The sequence below is a fragment of the Brachyhypopomus gauderio genome, chromosome 9, assembly GCF_052324685.1.
Source record: "Brachyhypopomus gauderio isolate BG-103 chromosome 9, BGAUD_0.2, whole genome shotgun sequence".
NCBI lineage: Eukaryota > Metazoa > Chordata > Actinopteri > Gymnotiformes > Hypopomidae > Brachyhypopomus > Brachyhypopomus gauderio.
The window spans coordinates 9,036,872-9,060,272 of record NC_135219.1 but is presented as its reverse complement, the minus strand read 5'-3'; the positions used below and the strand labels follow the sequence as shown (position 1 = coordinate 9,060,272).

The following is a 23,401-nucleotide window of genomic DNA, read 5'->3' as shown; positions in this document are numbered from 1 at the left end:
TCCCATAATTATTTGAATAGCGTATACCACTATATCATCTAGATCTCTTGTGCTTCTAAAAAGTCCTAAAAAATTCAAAGCACACTACATATAGGTCTAGTCTATAGCCTTGAGCTAAGTGCTTTCAGTCATTCATGCATTGTGTTTTTAGTTCATTAAAGAGAATTGTAATGAACATGGCTTCTGTTGGCTCAGTGGTTAATTCAACTGAGCCACAGAGACAACAATTCCATATTGTATGTTATTCTTTCTACACAATATGTCTTTGTGGACCTGAGAGTGCACTGGTGTTGTATGGCAAGGTTATAACAATGACAGTAGATCCCTCTGTAGCTTCTCTCCCAAGCTATAGGCGTATAATGGCACTGTTGTTAGCACAGGACATCTTAAAGTCAACACTACATTGATTTTCCTGGAGTTTTATCTGAATTCCTTCTTCAGCAGTCTGTAAGCCCATCCTCACATAGGAGTACCTACACTAACAAAAGCCTGTAATTGATATGAAATATATATGAGGATGCATTTTGAATTCAAGTTGAATCAATAGCACACTTTGCATTTAAATGTTTGAAGATTTTCTGGTTAGATGTTGTTGTTTGTTTTTAGATTTTTAGCATTGAGTTGTGTGATAATAGACTATTATTCAGACAAAGTGTGTCACACAACACACTGTCCAAGGTTGTGGAGCGTTACCTATGAGCAATTTTAATCCTACACACTTCATTTCACTTAGTTGATAGACATTTGATAGCGCTAGACAAAAATGTGTGAATTAGATTTAGGATTACCAAAGACTATGACTTTACAGAAATGTGTGAATACAGAATAACACAATAACAGAAATCTTACATATCATCTATCAACCTATTTATATGTTTTGTCTAGATACTAAAAAGCAGATTGCAAATGTAATTAAAGTTCCTTGATTTCTCCAAGTGTAAGAGCAGAATCATTTCAGTAAGATGCATTTTAACTGTTTGTGCAGTCTCCCTTTCCCAAAACCTTTATATATTCCTGTTTACAGCAAAAAGAGTGTAAGTTAACTGGTGTTGTGTTCTCCTGAACTTAGGCTGCTCCTGAGACCAAGAGTGGGTCAGGTCTAGAACTTCATCCAGCATTTCTGAGAGCTTGGAATACCTCCACCCCCAAAAGTGCTAATTTGGTTCTCAGAATGTAGCTGTGGAGGAGTGTTGCCTCTTCAACTTGATATCTGCCCCTTCAGGAGAGACATCTGGGAAGACTACGCATTTAGATTTCACAGAATGTAATCTGTGTAAAATCTAAAATTGTTTTAGGTGGTGCCTTGAATTAGCCGAGCATGTGTGAACTCTATAATCCCGAAGTGCCCCCTGAATCTGCAGTCCGGTGTGGATTAGTCTTTGTTTAGCTCACAAAGCCACTTCGGCAGTGTCAATGGAGTGTGAAATTAGGACAGAATTTGGGACTTGCTGTTTACTATCAATATGTAAGTGAAATATACGCATTGAACAAAAATCACGTTGAACTAGCTAATAATAATTCCCTGTTTCATGTTCTTAACGTATCGTGAGTTTGCGTGCAGTGTGATTGCCAGCTAGCTCACCAGATGTCAGTTATCACATGCTTGCCAGTTAATATGAGTGGGCATTTATTTCACAAAATATATCCACAAGAAGACGTCTGCGTTGTACGTTGCCTCAATTAAAGAGTATCAGCCCCTCCTCTGTATTGACAGTCAGTCAGCCAGTGAATTTTGTTGATGTTATGACTGAACGTTGTGACTCAGGTAACGGAGAGAAAACACTTCATCAGCCAAAAACAAACAAGCAGACAGAAAAACAAAGGCGTGTAAATTGCTCGATGTCAGTGCCAAGGCTGAGTCATGCCACACTGACTGACTGCTTCGATCTGTATTTGTCCCCAGCTGTGAGCTACTGCCTGACTGACACAGAGATGCACGGAGCTGGAGGAATCCTCAGAGATTCACCTTGAGGTCTTCTGCTGGCTCAGTGCAGGCACTATTGATCGACTGCACCGAATCCTTTTCCATACAGGGAAGCATTAAGGCAGGTTTATTGATGAATAGATGTGAGGGCCCACCCAGAGGACAGGCACACATATGGTCTTCTGGGATGACCTTGCTTCTTCATATTTGCTCATATTTGATCGTCTGCACAGTGATTGGTCCCTGTTTTGCAGGGATCAGTAGGTACCAGGTAGGGATTAACAGAGTTGCTCGTACTCTGTTTCCAAATGCTCCATTTCTAAGTGCACTCTCATGCTAGCACTCTCATACTGCTAGTGTGCTGTGTGTGTGTGTGCATGTGCGTCTGTGTTTGTGTGTGTGTGTGTGTGTGTGTGTGTGTGTGTGTGTGTGTGTGTGTGTGTGTGTGTGTGTGTGTGTGTGTGCGTGAGACGGGTAGGACGTTGGGGGGTGTGCTGGGCTGGGACCCAGCAGGGACTGTCCACAAACAGCCCGGCCAGCTTTTGCTCGGACACTCCAAGGACACTGAGTTTCTCCAGCAATGAAGGGACATGTTCAACTGTACCGCACTAATGCCAGAAGTGGGCTGTATATGTGCTTTTTTATTTCATTTGTTTGGGTGTTTAGTGACGTTTCCAAAAGCCCAGGAAGAGGGGGCCTCTTTGTATTTTTCCTCTCTAAACTGCTTTCATTTCTTTAAAGCCTATTATGATAAAATGTATATTTTCCTTTCAGCTCATTTACTTCTTTAATTTTAAAATTTCCACTAGCGTAGCCACTAATTAAAACAGGGATGCTGTAGGTAAGAAGGTTCCTGTGGTTCTGTCAAAGCTGACAGCATGTGGTTTTCACAGTGGTTTTGAACCTGAGTTTACAGGCCTTCCTCTCAGCCTCTTGGGAGAGGTGCTCTGTGGAAATACATCCAGTTAATATACAGTGTCTGAATACTGGAAGGCCTTTCAAAAACCGGTGATATATCCTTCTCTCAAGATCGCCCCATTAAAAGGGCATTGCAGCACTAATAAAAACACAGGGCGTCCCCACGCTTGTTTGTACAGTGTTTATATGGGCGTTTGTTGTCACTCAAATGTGGAGTGAGCCTGTGAATTGTAATGTGCACAGGATTTGCTTTGTTTTGAAAACACTTCAGTGAGCTGCATGCATTAGAGAAGATGGAACAGTTATGAATGTGAGTTCTAATGAAATACGATACACTTAGTGTCCCGTATGCATACTGCAATTCTGTTGCTTTATGCAAAACATCATAACATATGAAGAAAGTGAACAAAGATGCAGAGAAAATGCAATTCCACTGGAATTGTTTTTGAGTTGTGTCCAGAACAGCCATTAGGCCTGAGTGAAAGCTGTTGACATCACTTTTCAGGTCATAACATCCAGAATCATGGAAATTTGGAAGGATATATGAGTAGTCTATATGTGTAGAATGTATGTGTAGACTATACTGTATGTGTAGACTGTATGTGTAGACTGTATGTGTGGACTATATAACATATAGTTACATAAACGGGGTAAGTCTTCCTTAAAGAGATCATATAGTACTTAGAAGATGACTGTGCTGAAATTAGAAATGTTAAGATTCAGTTCTTCATTTCAGTGTCTTGTCTAGAAAAGAAATATCAAAGGTTGCACATAGGATAAAAACAGGTAGCAAAATCACAGCGTAGGCTAATTACTATCACAATTAGCACAAATAATAGAAAGCTGTTCTGCATAAACGTCAAGTTTCACGCAACGGTCATGAGACTCATGAGACCTGCTGATGGTTACATTAACACTGCTGACTGTTATTACCTCAACTAGCAACTTTCTGTCACACACACACACACACACCCCACCCCCCATGGCATGGCGTGAGACACATCATCTCCCCCCAACAGTCCTACTGGTCCCAGTCTGGCACCCCCAGTTCAGATGCTCTAGATGCTTAGTCATGTCAAACCATTGCTAAATATGAATCTCAGTGATTGAAAAGGTGCCTAATAAAGCGATGTACTAAATGACTTAAAGCTGCATACAGTCAGAGCACTAGACACCCCCCCCCCCCCAACACACAGCACCTGTGCAGCAGTCTGAGCGTGTGCTTCTTATTTGTCCCAGCCATGTACAAGATTAGCGTGATCTCAGCTCGGTAGCAGATGGGGCGCCACGCTAGTGTGAAATGCAAAGCAACAAAGAATGTTTGATTTGTCTAAATGTTTATTTTCACCCTAGTCTGCGCACAGCTGAACGAGAACGTTAGACACGGACTCTGAGCTGAAGAAAGGGAGCGTCATTTACAGTTGAATTATCTCACATCCCCCAGTACTCATGTACTGAAACTATGGATGTTCTTACTGTCACAGTGGAATGGTTTAAAATGAATTCAGTACATTGCATGCATTCAGGTGGTTGTCTTCAGTTATTTACAGCTGTTAGGAGAGTTGTAGTATGGAGTGCTGTTTTTTTGCCTCTAGTGTTCTTGTGTGGATTTGCTTACATCTGCATCCTCTCTAATCAAGAAGTACACATATACACTAATGCCTTTACACAGGGACAGATACAGGGCGGCCTTGGTGTGTCTTGGTGTGTGTGCAGCTTCAGTGGAATGGCTTCCTGCTTCTGACCATCACAGCAAGCTTGTCCCAGATAAAACCAGTCCTCCTGTCCTAAGCCACCTGTCCCCAGTACAGCCAGGGTTAGCATGTCCCAGTTCTAGCCAGCCTAGCCATACTACAACTAGCCTGTCGCTGCTACAGGCAGCCTGGCCACACTACTGCCATGCTGGCCACACTACGGCCACTGTGTCTCTGCTACAGCCAGCCTGGCCACACTACTGCCATGCTGAGACCTGAGCATAGCTGGATGTGATTGGCTGGGCGCAGGCCCCACACACGTTGCTGAGAGGAGATAATCCCAGAGACTCAGGGCTAATGTCAGCTGTCATGACATTAACAGCAGAATCTTCCCAAAGGGGTATGTAGAGATCTGACACATGGTTGCTCCCAGAAGTCAAACTTTCCTTTTTTGTCTGTGTCTGTCTCTCTGTATCTGTCATTCTCCTTGTATCTATCTCTTGATCTCTCATATATGATTATACAGACCTTCATTGGAAAACTGAAAAGGTAGGCCCAGTAAGCTTAGCTCCCTTTTCACCTACTTTACGCATTCCTGTTACAGGCTAGCACAGTACTGCCCAAAAATAACACAGACTGAAGCCTCCGGTAACTTCTCGTGGGAAGGAGATATTTCATTTGATATTCGAATGCTTTTGGAAATGTAAAAGTATACCTTCTCAGAGTGGGCCCTCTGTTAATTGCAGCCTGACTTCTGGTCATGAAACAGGCTGGGAGATACTGCCATGTCATCAGAAATTAGGAGGGGTTTTTTTGTGTAATTAGATCCAGAATGCAACTTTCTAGCTTTGACTTAATTTAAATTGCATTCTGTCCAATATAGTTTTAGAGTTCAGTGGTGTGATAACCAAAAAAGACCCAGCAGAATGTTCCATAGCCCAGAACCAGCACCTGAGCCTAGTTCAGTGGTTCAGCTTGTTCTGAACTGTCAGGTGCATGAGAGCAGGAGAAGCACTAAAATGTACATCATGTCTGTAGGTCTGAAACTGAGAACTACTGACTTTGTGTTTGGTAGGTTGTGTTCTAAAACCCTCTGGTCATGTTTACTGTAAATAGAAAGATCTGAGATGTGCTTATGGGGGATGTGGTCTTGTTTCATGCCTCATTGCTTTTCATGAGATGAGATGCATTGTAGCCACTCAGATACGACATTGCACGAAGCGGATCTATTCTGCAGAAGTGTGATGTTGTGACCCACAGTAACGAGGATCTTCAAGAAAGAACCATGGTCATTTATCTTCTGGCTAACAGGGCCACTACATGGAGAGCTCACATCAGTTTTTCCCCCTCCTGCATCCCTGCCCTGCTCTTAACCCCTAGCTCTGCAGCTCCTGTCCTGCACACCTCTGACTGCTTTAGTTGTGTGCATAGATCCTTTACCCGGGCAGCTGCTCCCGCCGTCCTGACCCCTCTTGCTCCTGTCAACTTTGAACATTTCTGTGCTTTCCTTGTTTGATCTCAGCGGTTTGATCTCAGAAGGCGGTGGAGCGTTGCTCACTCCAGGCTGTGTGAGTTCTATTCTTCTGATGCCCACCCACTGTGCGGAAACCTCAGAACAGACAGTGAAATGTGGTGGTGACGTTGTGCTGTGGATCTTGTGTATTCATTCATGCCATTCCTGGACTTTCTTCCTGTAATTCCCCCCCCCTGTCCTTGAGACTTAATGAGAGGAGTGATTAGTCAGAGAACATTAGCTCTACAGCTAAAGCCTGAAATGACCCAATGCACAGTCTGAGCCAAAGATCCTTCCCTGACGTAGTCACTACCCAAGACGATCACTATTCTGCACTTCAAGCAGTTATGAGCCTTCGTGGTGTTGATTTGGGGGATGGGTGCGCTTGCGCACTTTACCCTTGTGTGTGACAGTCTGACTTCACCCCCTCACACACCAAGCTGAGGTCAAACAGTCTGACTTTCTCTCAGCTGTTATCTGATCTGCTGTGCTCACCAGGTCACTCTGGTAACAGTGCCAAGGACAGTCATCACACACAGCCCTTTGTGTAGGATGTATACTCTGTTTCCAGATAGCAGTGTCATGTGGACAGGCAGTGCAAATGCAAAGTATAAGCATATTTTTAAATGCAAATCATCAACTTTCTTTTGGTGAGTGTAAAAAGAGAGGTATTAAATAAGACGGGCAAGGAACAGGCATCAGATTTACTCATGTCAGTTCTACAGAAATGATACTGAAGGTTATTCAAGAGTCCAGAAAACAGAAGCAGAGTTTATGAGAGAACCCACGCTGGCGTCAGTTAGGGCGTAGTGCTCTAGCGGCTCTCTGCTTTCTAGACTGACATTGTGACTTCTTAATTTAGATACGTTGATGCAGCATTGATGAGAGTGTTTTGGAGTGACTGTCGCAGTAAGAAGTAACCGCTAATAGATTTACTAGTCCGAGCTGGCTGTTCAATCTGCCATGATCCTCTTCTGGGAAAACGAAAGAAAGCACAAGACATCAGTCACTGTGCCTCCGCCTTTAATGATGTGGATGAATCACGAGTCCCTGTTCATTAGGGCAGGAAGTTGAGGGTGAAATGTGGGCTTTAGCGCTCGTGCTGTGGCGATGCACACGCAGCAGCGTTCATAGCACTTACGGGCTTTTATTCCCGCCCCCGTGTAGCAGAGCGGGCGGCCACCCGGTCCCACGCTTACCGGCTTCATCTCTGCCGCCGGACAGATTTTCAGCCTCTCGCCCTCGTTAACGGCAGTGACGCGTTGCAGGTGTGCGCTCCTCTCCGTGTTCGGTTTGTTCGTTTCACTGCACCTCTCGTAGAATAACTTTGCCAATTAGCTGAATGTGAGGTCGGTGCCTTACTATGATTATTACAGTTCATGGCGGTGTCTCTCTCGGCAGCCCCAAGCTCAGCTGCTCCCCCTGCAGGTGGGGAGGCCCAAACACAGCATGTGGACTGATTGGTTTACCATCAATTTCCTCCACTGCATCCCTATATGTCGGAGCCGCTGTGGGTTAAAAATAGCATCCCACCGGTACTCCTTAACCCAGTGTATGTAGGCCAGTGGAAAGCTGTCGGAGCGGCCTCTCTGTGTGCATTATGGGTTATCAAGCCAAGCACTACGCACTAGCCTACAGTGGCACACTATTATTTGTGCAAAGCTAATGCTCATAAGCCGGTGCTGCAGGCGGTCCGGTACTGCTGCAAGAGCCCGGTCGCCTGGTCCCGAGCGATTGGAGCGAGGTGGGCAAAACGCAGGTGCAGCCGAGCAGCACAGGTGGGGAGCGCTGCACGCAAGCAACGTGTGTGGGGCCTGCGCTCAGCCAATCACATACAGCTATGCTCAGGTCTCAGCCAATCACCTCCAGCTATGCTCAGCTCTCAGCCAATCACGTCTGGTCCACCTGCACACCTCTGGTGCAGAGTTGTCCCTCACCCACGCCTCATCCACCTACCTGCTCACTGTTCTACATCTGCGTCTGGTTCTGGTCCTTTAAAGCGCTGTAAGCATGGACAGCAAGTCCCATGACTGTCAGGAAGGCTTGTTTGTAGGTAGACAATAAGTAGTTAAACTGTGGATGAGGGTTGGTTTGAGAAGAATTGTGCATGAGTACACTTTCACAGGCTTGTTTTGAAACTCGTCTTCGCCGCTGCGGTTTCTCCCACTGTGCCTCTTCCTGCTGGTTATTTAGACATATGCAAGGAGAAGAGATGATGTCTCAGCAGACCTGGGTGTCATAGTCAGACTCAGTGACAGAGAATGCAGCAAACACGGGAGCCAAACTCCTCATGGTGAGACTGTGTGTGTGTGTGGGGGGGGGGACTGAGATAACATTTCTCCAGTCCTCATGTATCTCCACAGCAGTCTGCCTGCAAACAAACGTGCAAAAATAGCCCCACACTGAAAGAGAGGGAGAAGGAGAGAAGGAGGGAAAGGGAGAGACAATGAAAAGGACAAATGTGAAAAGTGAGCCAGGGGGAGGGGCTGAAGGCAGGACTGCTGTCAGTGCCACGCCCCTTCACAGTGGAGAACACTCCCATCCCGTGGCCACACTCCCACACAATTACACACACCGGTCAAACTCAGTAGCATGTGGACATTTTCTGTGAGAGGACCAGGATGAATGTGGCACTTCTATGCAGTAGTCAACATGCAGGGGCCATGCAAGAGGTGCTGGACTGTCTCAGCCAATGAGGGAGCAGGCAGCCCCCGGGTGAATAGCTGTGTGTCCATATCTGTGGATTTGAAGCTTTACATAAACATATACTGTACAATATGTCATATCCACTGTCAGAGCATTTGAATATGGAGGGGGTGTGTTATCGGTTCCTTGGCGATGGACGGGTTTCAGATGGCTGCGTGTGGGTTTCTGTGTGGGATCCGTATGGAACAACTGCCGTGTGTCTTGCCTCAGCCACAGAGGTCTACGTTAGCCACAGAGGTCTACGTTAGCGCTGACAGATAAGCAGCGGTCTCCAAACCACCTTTCACAGCATGCTTCACAAACGCCAGGGAGACAGGACACAACCACCAAACAGTCTTTAACAGGGACGCTTTATGGACACAGGCAGTGTGTCGGGGGATCGGCAAACGGTGACGGCAAATCTAGAAAGAGCAGAACCACGGGAAAATCGGACCACGCACAAATGACACAGGAGTGAAGACTGGGGCAGGGGCACTGAAACAGGGCGGGGACGGGCGGGGCAGGTGCGAGAAGGAGCAGCCTGTGACATGACGGGTGGCTCAAACAGGGGCCGTGACAGCGCGCTCCTCACACAGAAACAAGTACAAACCTGTGTTTACAAACCGATGTAAACTGACTTCGCTGCGGTTTACGCTCGCGTGCTCTTGTTTTACAATAACTCATTATATGATCGTGGATGACGTGCGTGCTGGTGGTTTTCCACCACATCAGTGTTTTGATGAATCACCTCATCAAATGAGAAGTTCATTTTCCACTTCCACCCTGTTTCTCTCCTCCCACAGATAAATCTGACGCAGATACGCAGATGAAGGCCGCTGGTGACATGGGTGACCCTTACACATCTCTCCTGTCCGGTCAGAGCTTCTCCCAACAGGACACCTCCTACTTTTCGGGTGACCTTGATGAAGGGCAACAGAGGCAGGCAGGCAGCACTAATGATCTCAAGTCCAGCCTGCAGTCCGTCGTGTTCAGCTCATACTCTGACCTTGGCTATGGCTCTCACAAGCAGCCCGACCCTGACAAGCCCTCTACCTACAGCTACATGGACATCAGCGGCAGGGAGGGCTGGAACACCCAACGGCGCTCCCCAGTGGACTGGAGCGCAGCTGCCGTCTCAGATCCCGCACGGCAGTTCGTCCTGGGGGGAGGTTGTTACCTGGAGAAGAGCCCCTCGCCCGTGGAGGTGGAGACGCTGGGCCCGGCGGCCGTGCTGGACTCACAGACCTTCCCCTATGTGGAGGAGCCCTCGGACGACGAGCTGTCTGACCACCAGGCCTACGTCAGCCCCGTCAAGATCACGCTGACGGAGATGCCACCCACGTCGGACTCCCCCTCCGCCACCAGCTACATGCCTCCGGTTGCGGTGTCGGAGAAGGAAAGCATCCTGAGCCTGGGACTACAGGGCGTGCCCACCGTCACGCTGTCCGAGCCGGAGGACGAGAGCCCGGGCTCCTCCACGCCACCGCTCACAGGTGAGGGCTAGCACTCCATAGCGCTCCCTCTGCCACAACACCAGCTCTTCTCCCAGTACACTGCTGAGCATCCGGTAATCTGGCAGACTCCTGTATGCAAACTTTGCTCCTCTAAGGCATTTGTGGCCTTGTAAAGATGTTTTTGAGAGCCGTGTCAAATATGGTTGACTGGTGTGTTTTTTGGTGTGTGGCTCTATGGGCTCTTGTGCGATGGGATTGGAGCAGTCGCCGAGGTTTATGGCTGGTTCAGCTCGCTCTGGAGCCGTGTGTTTGCTGTGGTGTGTCTGGGCTTGGGCATGGGCTCTCCATGTGACTGGATTCACACCTGCTCTCTCAGTGGGGCAGCCCAGCGCAGCAGATGGCCTCCCCAAGTCAGATGCTGTACCTGCAGCAAAAACTCACCTCTCTCCATTCTCGTTCTCTTTGCAGAAGATTCTGAGTCTCCATCGGATCCCGTTGTCCAAGATGATGACGTGAAGACCGTTAGTTCTGCTAGGGCTCCTGGGGCATCCCTGTCTCAGACTTCCCCCAAGCAGCAGAGTCCATCAGCAGAAGTTTCCAGCTTCCCTTCTCTTCCATTGTACGCTAAGGTGGTGGACGCCAGCAGTGGAGATTCAGGCGACTCTGAGATTGAGCTGGTGTCTGAGGAGTCCAGCCCACAGGCCCCAAGCTCTGGATATATGAGCTTCAGCAAGAGTCCTAGCAGCAGTCCTTCTGCCCCTGATCCTAGCCCCCCCTCTGCCCCTGCTCCTCTTCCTGCCCCTGCCCCTGCCCCTGCTCCTATTCCGGCCCCTGCTCCTCTTCCTGCCCCTGCTCATGCCCCTGCCCCTGCCCCTGCTCACGCTCCTGCCCCTTCACCTGCCCCTGCCCCAGCCTCTGCCCACGCTCCTGCCCCTGCTCACGCTCCTGCCTCTTCACCTGCCCCTGCCCCAGCCTCTGCCCCTGCTCACGCTCCTGCCCCTTCACCTGCCCCTGCCCCTGCACCTGCCCCTGCCCCAGCCTCTGGCGCTTCCACGCAGTACAGCATCCTGCGTGAGGAGCGGGAAGCGGAGCTGGACAGCGAGCTGGCGCTGGAGTCCTGCGGTGAGGAGAGCCCCAAGAGATTCCCCCATGACCTCACCGCCGGCAAAGGCCGCAGGGCCGACACACGGCCGACCGAGCCTCCCTCTCCCCGTGTCGCCGCCCCACCCCCAGCCAGCCCCGCCCCCCCACCCGCAGCCCCCGCCAGCACTCCCAGAGAAAAGAGCCCGAGCGTGGAGGAGAAGCCCAAGCCCGCCGGCGGCCCGGCAGTGCCCAGCGCAGGCCCGACGGAGCTGAAGGTGGAGCAGCCGGCCGGAGGAGGACCAGCGGAGAGGAGACGCTCCAGCCAGAGCTGCCGCGGCTCTGAGAGACTCGTCGCTGCACCCGCCATCTTCTGGGGCCTGACCAGAGAGAAGGGTGAGGCCTTCTGCATGGTGCCTGTATTTTAAACATATCTGCATGCATGTGTTTATGCTACACCCACACAGAGATTCTGAAAATCATTATACCAGTGTGTTTCAGACACTCATATTGTCCCTGGACGCAGATATTTTCGACTCCATTTACGTTCAGACATGAGGCTGTTTTCACGGACAGGCCAAATGCAAATAGCTTGAAGCAAAAACCGTCCAGGCCAGTTACAGTGAAGGGATGTAGAATGTAACATCCTCTGTGTCCAGTTCATCAGAATAGATAAAGTCTCATTTATCAAACGCACATTTTACATGGCACTGTTGTTACTGAAGATATGGTATAAACAATCAAGGGTGATTGACAGACAAATTATATCAACCTCTAGGAGAATAATTGATGCCAGGTGTTCGGGGTGGATGTGGGTGGATGTGTGTGTAGGGAGAGACACCCAGACGGTCACCCAGTACCGATTCTCCTCATCTCAGACCTGGAGCCCCAGCTGCTCACCATCAGTTCAGAGTCCGTTTTTAACAGAGAAAGTAAATCACATTTGAAGGGTTTCAAAGGATTTCTGAAGATGTGGGCTGTGTTAAGAAACCAGAAGGAACTTAACTGCTGTGGAACTGGTGCTGAACTGACTGTCCCTGCGTAGCGGCCACAACGTGAGCGTGTGATTCTGTATTATTGTGTTTGAATGAATCCGCAGTGAAAAGGCAGCAGATTGGCGCTGACTCGCCACATTAAGGTGTCACATGACCAGTCCAAGTTTTCAGGGTCAGCTCCTCTTTACCTTCCAGACTCGATGCAGTTCATAGTTCAGTTTATAGGAGTAGTTCTTCATACAAATGGCTTTTTGCAGGTAGCAAATTAGACTTTGTGCAATTTGAAGACCACAGCATAGTCCAAATTAACCAGTAACTGGAAGTAATCCTATAATTCGAGTCCGTCCACATTCGAGCAGGTTTGTAGATGTTTGCACTTTTTTGCACTGTGTTTGCTACACCTAGAAGCAGAGGTCGTGACAAAATCAGTGCATGTGCACGTAGCGAGTGGCTACCTCTGCTGCCCATCTTGGTCTTTACAGGTGCAGCATTTCACAGACAAAAACGCACATTGTACAGTATTATATTAGAAAACACTGAACATAAACACTGCGTAGACTCACAGATCAGAACCTCGTCTCAGCTGGGAAGCTTGATAGAGTGAAGGGAACATGGAGATGCTTCACAGCCTCAGGGCCTGGGTGGCTGCCAGTCACTGACGCCAGGGAATTTAGAAACCTATGAGGAAACTCTGGAGTGTCAGTGAGTCTTTCCACAATCTGAAACTTAAAAGAGCTTAGGTCATCCAGCATGAAAGATAATCCAAAACATAAGAGAAATGAAATGATTGAGTTAAAAAAAGGAAGTTCTGTGATTGGAACGGCTCAGATCAAATTCCATTTGCAGTACGGTGGTGTGATGTAGGCTGCAAGACCTGATGGCACATTTCAGGTTCCAGCTAATTCCAAAACATTTGAATATTATTTTGCAGCCTTACAAAAGAGCAAACGCCTCCTTAAGCAGAGGAGAGTACTTCACCAGAGCAGATCCACCTTAGTCTTTCTGAGGGGAGGATAATAACACTTCTGGTCTGACTCCCCCACACGTCTTTACTGTAATTGTACTGAGGCCTGATACCTGCGTGGGGCTCTGTGAGATCCAGATTAGCACACACACTCATGTTGTTTGGAGAAAGCCTTTTATAAACCACTAATTACATATGAGGTAAACTGCAGGGCAAGCATATTTGCATAACAGATGGGCCGTGCACTATTTTACATTTTAACACAAACACACACACACACACACACACACAGACGCACACACACACAGACACACACATACACGCACACACACACACACACACACACACACACTGTAATAGTGGGAACAATTAAGTCAATTAAGTCACTGGTGCTAAGAAAGGTTGCTCTAAATTAACATGAGTATTAAACCCTGAATGTTCTAAGACAAGAAAATGACCCAGTATAAATGGAATCTAGCTCTCAGACTACGAAGACCAGAGTCACCTCGGCGTGTCCTCCAGCAGTATGTGCTAGTGGGGTGTGATGCTTTCTGGACACGCTCCAGACACACTGCTGTGGGTGCTGAGAGGACAACATCCTTCACGTCTCCACAAGCTGGAGGCCATGTCTCGCTGAGGGGTTCGAGCGTGGATAAGGAACAGTTCCATATACACCAATACTATATAGCCATATATGCTATCCATAAATACTATACACTTGTGTATACACTTCAGATATAGTGTGCACGTATATACACTCCATGTGTTCTGAGCCTGTGTCTGGTTTCATGCTTGGTGCTTTCCGTATGAAGTTCATAGGAAGTGCAGTAATTCCTTCATTTGCCCAGCCTCGCTGGTGAGTGCTGCCCTCGTGTGTTCATATAGCCACACTGCACCAACAAGATTAGAAATCACACTTTCAAAAGCAGACAGGAGTCTGGAAGTTTGTTATTGCACTTTAGGTTTGGGATAGGCCAACTGCACGTAGGCGGCCATTTCAGGCTGAGAGTCATGAGGTATGTCTGTGCTTCAGGCTGAAGACTGCTAGGGCGTCTGTGAATGACACCACTTAACTACTAACACGGTTCAAACGTCGCCTTTCAGGTAGCTCACTGCAGCAGACAGGACAGAGGGTGAGAGCTTGTTTTCACTGTTACAACAGAAAGGCTGTTATGCCATCAGCCATTTAAAAAAATAATAATCACACAGTCAAATAGCATACATCCACCAGGCTAACTTCTCCAGATGTACCTCTATATTAGCCACATTCACCCATATTTTATTATTATTATTATTACGATGTTGTCCATAGGTCCCCTGTGGCAGATGAACTTCTTATATAGAAATCCATGAATCTCTTCCATTCTGTCTATTTCACTCTGTCATTATACTGTCACATGGGAACTGTTCATCTTGCTCTATGTTGTCAACCTTAGCAGATGTACTGGAGTCAAGACAAGAATTTGGATTTTGGAGAAGCTGCATCAAGGAGATTGGTCAGTCTGTCCTTGTGCTTCTTGGCACAGACAAACGGGTAGTTATTTTTGCAGTTGATGTCATTGCAGTCATAGCAATTGCTTTGAGCACCTGCAGAGGGTGAAAAATCACACTGTCATAAGTGCCAGACAATGTATGTAACGCTGCTTGCACAGCGAAGCGAGAGGACGGACACAATTGCTGAGATAAGCGAGATTTAATAAAGGGAATACCAAAATCAGGGTCGAGTAGAAATGCATGGGTCAAGTCCGATAGGGAGTCAGAACATGAAACACTGAGCGACATACTGAACACTATGAACTGAAACATGGGAAAACGCAGAACGACTGAAACAGAATACACAGGGCAACAAACAGGGAGTACTCACGAGACAGGATAAACAACGCACAACGCACAAACCAATAGATAGACAAAACCACGGATAACTAGACTGGGGAAATACTGGGACTTATATACATAGAACTGAAACAAGGAACAGGTGATAACAATGACACAGGGGCGTGGTAACAAACGAGCAGGGCGGGATAAACAGGCAAGGAGCACAGACAAGAGGGAACACCCGGAGTGACCGCTAAGGGAGAGGGCGAGGCCATATGTGACAATGTATTTATTCATATATTCAGGACCACATGCTGGGTCAGTTCATGAGTCCACAGCATTTTCAGTTTCAATTGATTTGATGTGATAGATTTAACAAATCAAATAATAAAACCCACACAAAACAAAACTCATATTAAAAATCAAAACAATTAAAACAAAAGAAAACAACAGTGTATGAACTGCACTGGACCACATATCCCCTAGACCACATGTCCCCTAGACCACATATGCCCTGAACCACTGTGGCCACCCTCACATCATGCATTCTGGCTGCAGCACATCCAGGAGCCCAGAACACTGGATCTCAAATAATTACCAGACTCAGCCTGAAAACAACAGACGCAGGGAAGAATATTAATTTGTTCATCAAGGGATGTTCTGCCGTGCGAGGAAGAGTGTGGCTCTGTCCACCTACCACATCTTTATCTCTTCAATAGCACATACTGCTCCAGCAGTCACACCATACTTATTTTCAGGTGGGTCTGAAGATGTAGTTACGTCCTTGCAGATTGATATTGCAGATGGAATTGTGCAGCGCTGTGGATCAGGTGACAACTCTGTGACACTCATATGTGTTGAAAACCCAGGACTCATGACTACCACTTGGTAGAGCTCACTGTGGTCCTACCAGAAATGTACATCTCAATGATAAAACATGTAGTGTCTGTATTACTGAAAAACCCTTTCTAGAGCTAAGGCATTCAGCACGATGTATATTAATTCATTTTAATGAATGGTAATTCATTATTGGTTATGTTCATTCTAAAGTAAATATGGTATGGTCCTATTTCCTCAGACGCTGCAGTATTTGTCACGTTACGGTCCCCGACCCCTCCCTTTTGGGCGTGTGTTTACATCGTCTGCGTCTACTCGTCTGCGTCTGTGGATCTCAGTGGGTGCGGTTACGTCTTGTGATAATCCGTCTCACCTGTGGCTCGTCTCGTTATCACGTGGGGTGTATGTGGTTCGTCTATTTAATGTGCGTTCGCGCAGTGACCTGTGCTCGTCGTTGTTTGAGTCTACATGTCGCTACACGTGTAAATGTTGTACGTTCGCTGTCTGCGCTATTTGTGTGCCAAAATAAACGTGACGTTCGTTGAGCTAAGGATTCCGTTTCTCGTCCTTCGCCGCGCCCCGGACGTCACAGTATTCTTATGAAGGGAACTACTGTTGCTCTCTCAAATGCAGTAGAATGTTTGTGATCTTTGATGAACTTCTTATGCCATGTTGTGCATAAAGCCCAAAATAGGATTCACTATTTTGCAACCTGATTTTTATTACTGCAGTTGTTAATAGCAAAAGGTTTCAGGAAATAACAATGTCCTTGCTAATTGTACGTTGCACTTCAACACTTCCTAACCTGAGATGTAGTCCATCATGTAAGCATCTTGGCTGTCTTGGGTGACAAACCTCTATTTAGATTTGGAATTCTGTCACTGTAAATGACAGTTTTGGTGATCTGACTGATAATGTGTGGTTAACTCTTGTGACTTATTGTCTTTTTTTTTTAGAAATAACAGTAGGCTATGTCATATAGCAGAAGAAACCACGTAAATTCTTCTGGTTTCATATGGGTAAAGAATAAATTGTATACATTTTTATTTATAATTTATAACTTTATTCTTTGAACATCACAGTCAAGTAAACCAGGTTTGCATTCTGACATAAACAACGAGTGCAGAGAGACTTGTAGATTTGTGCACTTCCCTCTCAGTTTCCCCATTTTAAAGGCAGGTGGAAGTGCTTCTGCTGAGCGTCACACTTAGCCCCTCCCCCAGCTGTCAGTCATGTGGTTCTATCATTTGTAGTCCTTTGTAAACTGTCCCCCTCGTTAGCATATTCAGGTGTTTCATGTTTAGTGGGGTGTATATATATCCCGTGTTTTGTCTACTGAGTTGATGGTCATTGTTAATGATGATTTTGTTTTCTATTACAGCCTGTATACTATCGTGTTTGTTTAAAGCTTCGGTGTTGTATTGTGGTTTGTGCTTGTTTGTTCTTTGTGTGCATTATGGCCTTGCGAGTTGGTTATGTTAACATTATGGACTCTCTTGCGGATTTGACCATGGCCTGTTTGTTCGAGCCCGAGTTTGGATTGCCCTTTAATAAATATCGCTCCTCTCAGCGTTTGTGTCCACCCTACCGCCCCCTGAAGCGTGGCGGTACACTGAGACGTAGCCCATTACAGGGGCTTCATAGCTAAAGCAGCACCTTTCCAAAGATCAGTCAGGCCATCACACAACACACAGCTCTTCTGTCATGTTGGAAAGGAGAAGAAATAATTATGGCAGTCTCAAAATAGTCTCTCAGGACAACTCAGAAACGCAGGGAGCTGACTCTCCTGACTTAACTTTGGCAACTGTAAGCAAGAATCCTCTTAACGGACTTTAACCCTTTGGAGTAATAAAACATTTATTTCTCACTTCTCTGTTCATATATCTCACTTCTTTCTTCTTATTTCTCACTTCTCTCTTCTTATTTCTCACTTCTACCCATGTACCTTCAGGACATCCAGTGTTGCAGTTTCTGTTCTTCATTTAATTTCTTTAATGTTGTAAAGTGGTGAAGTGTTATTTTATATATCATTATTATACACCAGAAAACAGTCACTTAGTGGGTGTCTGTGGGCTCCAAATTCTCCTACAGATTATAAGCTTTGGGTTATATATCCCTTTTTGGCTTGGTCTTATTCTTGGTGGTTGTTGTTGTAGTAACATTGCTGTGTAACACAGGAGCACTTTTTGTTGACAACTGTAATTCAAATGCCCCCAAGTATCACAGTGGTCTGAAGGCTAATACAAGATAGTGATGTTTCCTGACCATCACGTTTCCTGTCCGTAGGTCACAAACATGCACACTCAATCTGTCCTTTGACTCTTGAGCAGACACCAGTCATTCTTGTGTGTATGAACTGATGTGGTCACGGCTAATTCATTTAGGTTCTAGTTGTGGTATTTTGCTTGAGGGCCATAGTGTGTGTGTGTGTGTGTGTGTGTGTGTGTTGTGCACAGGGTGTGGTGTGAGGCTAAAGTCAGTCTGTATTGTCAGTATGTCCAGAAGCCTCTAGAAGCCATGAGGAGGCCTGTGGCGATGGTCTTGTCTGAGCCAAGGATGTAGCACCATGTTTGTGCCAGCAGAGGGCACAGTGCTCCAGTCCATAAAGTAGACCAGTGTGCTCCTTACAGTAGTTTACAACATGGGTGTGTCTATGTGAGTGTGGCACAGTGAGAGAGGTGAGTGTGTTGCTGCAGTGTGTCTCAAGGGCCAGGGCCACCGAGCTCCATGCTGTCCATGCTCCATGCTGTCATCAGGGAAACGTAAATCACTAAAGCCAGAGGAATCCTGGGAGGAAACCATCTCAGTGTTTTGATGGCGCTGTCATTCCTCTGACCCTGGAGAAACTCTGCCCTATTTGGCCTTGTTTTCTTCCACTCTTAATTTTTCTGCTATTTAGCTAGTGTCTGTTTATTTAGATTGGTGTATATGCTACAGTATAGGTTTTCTTGAGACAGTGAAGACAGAGACAGACATTGTTTTGATATTATACTATACTTTGATACTGTAGCCCATGTTTTAAACTGCAACACTCCCCCAGGACAAAGGTGTGAATAAGATATCATAATTAACAAAAAATGTAATCTACTGAACAGTAATCTTCAGTAATATCCAAATTTAAAACATCTGCTGATTGCTGATTAGGTAGTGGGTAAGTAGCAGTGTAAGTACGTAGATTCATTCTCTAGTCCTGTTTGAAGGTGCTAGTGTTCTAGACACCCCTGCGGGTTCTCTGGCTTCTGGGAGTGAGAAACGCAGCTTAAGGGTGTTTGAAAGCTCCACTAAACCATCGGACCTGATGGGATGGAGGCACGAGTGTGTTCATTCCCGTCTACGACTGGTAAAGCATTTGAACAGGCCTGCACGCCATGACTAAGGTCCTGGCACATGCCACATGTCTGGCTCTACCGTTGTTTTAACAACATAGTGGTATGAAATCTCCAGATTTTCTGTAGTCATGCCTGTTTTTATTTGACATTTTTTTCAGGTTGTAAACATTTTGGCTGTGCAGCTATTAACCAGTGATTTAGTGTCAAATCTACATCTAAAAGTGGTCAGCTCTTTGTTTTGTAGGCTTTGATACCCAGAGAACAGATGGCATCATAGCAGAGGGAATCTCTGGCCACTGAAGTATTTCATTGCAGTCTGCAGTCTCACCATGTGAGATGAGAGTAGGCTACATATTGTTGAAGCAAAGATCTTTAGTGCTTATCCTAATGGGACTGTTGGACAAGGAAAAATTCTCGTATCTCACATTAACACAGGCAAAGTAGCAAGTAAATTCATTTTCTACAGTTCTGTTGATAGCATTATCAAAAGTAGCAGAAATGTATGCTGTCCTAAGATATTCTGCAACAGAGATTAATGATCAGTGTGCAAGAGGAGTGAACCTACCTGGAGGATCTAACTGCAGAAAGAACCACAACTGTGTCTGTGTCCCAGTGGTAGCTGTGTCTCAACTGTAGCTGTGTCCCAGTGGTAGCTGTGTCTCAACTGTGGCTGTGTCCCAGTGGTAGCTGTGTCTCAACTGTAGCTGTGTCCCAGTGGTAGCTGTGTCTCAACTGTGGCTGTGTCCCAGTGGTAGCTGTGTCCCAACTGTGGCTGTGTCCCAGTGGTAGCTGTGTCCCAACTGTGGCTGTGTCCCAGTGGTAGCTGTGTCCCAACTGTGGCTGTGTCCCAGTGGTAGCTGTGTCCCAACTGTGGCTGTGTCCCAGTGGTAGCTGTGTCCCAACTGTGGCTGTGTCCCAGTGGTAGCTGTGTCCCAACTGTGGCTGTGTCCCAGTGGTAGCTGTGTCCCAACTGTGGCTGTGTCCCAGTGGTAGCTGTGTCCCAACTGTGGCTGTGTCCCAGTGGTAGCTGTGTCTCAACTGTGGCTGTGTCCCAGTGGTAGCTGTGTCTCAACTGTGGCTGTGTCCCAGTAGTAGCTGTGTCTCAACTGTGGCTGTGTCCCAGTAGTAGCTGTGTCTCAACTGTGGCTGTGTCCCAGTGGTAGCTGTGTCTCAACTGTGGCTGTGTCCCAGTAGTAGCTGTGTCTCAACTGTGGCTGTGTCCCAGTGGTAGCTGTGTCCCAACTGTAGCTGTGTCCCAGTAGTAGCTTATCACAGCTGTATCTGTGTCCCTACCCGAGCCTTTTAGCAGTTCTTTTGCACTTACAGCACACATCACTCCATGGCTACAGTCACACTCACATTCAGCTTTATCTCTGACCTTTAGTCTCTGCGCTGCTGAGAGGTTCCCCCGTCTCCCCCCAACACCCACCCACCGATGTGTTTGCCCTCATTTACCCCGTGTGCTGCTGAACCTGGACTCTGCTGTCTTGTGTGGTGTTTTGTTGGGTGTGGTCACAGAGAGGTAAGACCCGGCTTCCAGACTAGATCAGCACTGCTTCTTAAGCCAGAGTGCTGAGTCACTCCCCACAGCCCCACACGGTGGCACCATGCACGTGCTGTGTCATGCAAATTCAGACCTATGCACTGTTTTCAAGGTTCAAAAGAAAGGAAACATATTGTAGGAAGTAGAATGGCTAAAAACATTAATTTATCTTATATATTTACATATATATGGGCAAAATAATATCTGCGTGTCAGCAGAAATGTGTGCTTGTTTGCCACCCACATATATCTGTGAATGTTCCCTCTTGGAGCAGTTCTAATCTCACATGGGGAACACTTGAAGCAGGATATTTTCTTGGCTGTGCTCCCCACAACAAACCTCAGGTCTGCGAGGAGCAGACTTATCCATATTAACCCTGTGTGTGAGAATTCCTGTTTAGAAAAAAAAGAATAATAATAATTTGTCCAGTTCTAATTGTCAAGAGAATGGTTAGCTGGATTTCACACTGCAGTGATTGCATTCTGGTCCCAGTAGGTTCAAATGCATCAGCACTCTGAGACTCCGCCCCCTTCTTATGTTCTCCTCCCTCCTGCGATTGTTCATCCCCCTCTTCTCCACCAGTCGGCAGCACTGCACCCTCACAAACAGCCCCTAACCCCTCCCTTTTGGGTCATTCATAGACCAGTGTGGGGTGGGAGGAGAGAGAGATATCGAGTAAGAGAGAGAGAGAGAGAGAGAGAGAGAGAGAGAGAGCTGCGCAGTGGAGAGGCAGCCGAAGCAGCAGTAGAGTGTTAGCGTGTTAGCATCACTCTCCTCACCTCACCCAGCCAAGCATGCAGACCAGCACCACAGCAGCCGCCGACTCGACCAAGATGGAGGGCTTATGGAGCAGCTGGAAGTGCCAGGGTACCGTGTGTGTGTGTGTGTGTGTGTGTGTGTGTGTGTGTGTGTGTGTGTGTGTGTGTGTGTGTGTGTGTGTGTGTGTGTGTGTGTGTGTGTGTGTGTGTGTGTGTGTGTGTGTACATGTGTGTGGGGAGGATTGAGGGTTGCATGGACAGGGAGGGCGTGTAGTGTGGTGGGGTACCGAGGTTGGGTAGGTGCTGATTAGGGTGGCTGGTGAGAGGCACTGAGGATGTATGCGTGTCCTGATTGGCTAATTTAACAAAGGGTGGCTCTGGTGTTGGGAGGAAAGATGCTGATGGCTACACACCGACCAGCACATCGAACAGACGCGTCTCAGCATCCGAGTGTCTGCGTCAAGTCGGGCGCCGTGACTAGCATGCGGTGGCCTAGCTGAGGGGGGTGGGGGCTGAGATAGCAGGCCACACCCTCCCCCCCCCCCCATTAACGTGTATCTCTGCATCTCCATCCCTCTTGCGAATCTTCCTCCTACATTTTTATCCATCAGGATCTATCAAACTCATTTTCAACTGCATAATTATTCTGCAAGGCATGTGCGTGTCTGTGTGTGTGTGTGTGTGTGTGTGTGTGTGTGTGTGTGTGTGTGTGTGTGTGTGTGTGTGTGTGTGTGTGTGTGTGTGTGTGTGTGTGTGTGCGTGTGCGTGCAGCGTTCATTAGTGTAGGCTGCTGTCTGTCTAACCGTGGCCCTCCCTGCTTTGTGTCTGGCCGCCTGTCATGTTGAACAGTGTGGCGAGCGTGCCGTGTGTGAGAGGAGCTCGGGGTGTGGCTACCTACAGCGCATCATCACAGCGCACACACACACACACACACACATACACACACACACACACACACCTCTGAGCACCATGCTGCGGTTGGATTCGCAACCCTTTTGTTGTAATGAAGACAGTTGGTGGGTCCTACCAGATGTGTATGTGTTTGCATGTGTGGGTGTGTGTGTGTGTGTGTGGGTTTGCACAGATATATAATTAAGCATCATTTATTTACCTGCCTGTCTATGGGGGAAAACCAGCCGTATCCCTTCAAAACTGTCAGCCTCTGTCAGCCCACTGCAGCCATTTCTGACATGTTCTAGCATGTTCTGTGGAGGAGGGCTTGTGCCTGCTGTCATTAGTGGGACTAGTTTTGCTCCTCGGTTGCTTTCTCATTTGTGTCACTCAGCCGGCCCTAGAGGGAGGAGGTCCGGGGTTCTGGGCTCGTATCCCGGGCCTCTGCACCTCCATATGTCTGCGCAACTAAATGTTCATCAATAACGAAGATGAATGTATATTACCGAAGTCATTGACGGTTTTGAATGTGCGTTTATTTGTTCATAGTTTTGGCCTTCTTTTTTAAGGTTTTGTGTTGGGTCCACCTCTTTGCTGGGTTCTGACCAGTGAGAAGGAAGGAATGATTGCCGGTAATTTCTCTTTGCCAGTAATTTCTCTGTTCCTGGATGTTCAAAGGCAGCAGTGTATTTCCATTGCAGTACAGTACTCACAAATCTGACAAGCATCTCACCTCGACGCCATTGAACAGGGGCGTTTCCAGTGCTTTCAGGGTATTGTCATTTTTCTCTTTTACAAGAACAACCTTAGTGTGGATTTAGGTTTTTGTGCCAAATGCTTCTCCATTGGCTTGAGTGGACAGAGTAGCTCTTGCAGTAAGATGCTATGTGACCACATAAGTGTCCAGGTAGGCTACTACATGACAACATACATCCCCTTTCCTGGCTATAGGCTAATCCTGCCTATATTAATGGAGCTCTGCACAGTGTTCAGTGCAAGTG

The 23,401-nt window shown here is 47.1% G+C and overlaps 1 protein-coding gene across 4 annotated transcripts in view; it reads left to right on the top strand.

Annotated features, from left to right (window-relative positions):
• Positions 1 to 23,401, top strand: part of rtn1b (reticulon 1b) — a 34,329-nt gene that overhangs the window by 5,207 nt on the left and 5,721 nt on the right. The window contains exons 2-4 of one of the 4 annotated variants that reach the window (XM_077016888.1): positions 9,538 to 10,227; positions 10,657 to 11,145; positions 11,194 to 11,664. In XM_077016888.1, coding sequence (XP_076873003.1) covers positions 9,538 to 10,227; positions 10,657 to 11,145; positions 11,194 to 11,664 — 1,650 coding nt within the window. Of the gene's footprint in view, positions 1 to 9,537; positions 10,228 to 10,656; positions 11,665 to 21,453; positions 21,619 to 23,401 lie in introns of those variants that run through there. The other 3 variants (XM_077016889.1, XM_077016887.1, XM_077016891.1) reach the window with 3 other exon arrangements.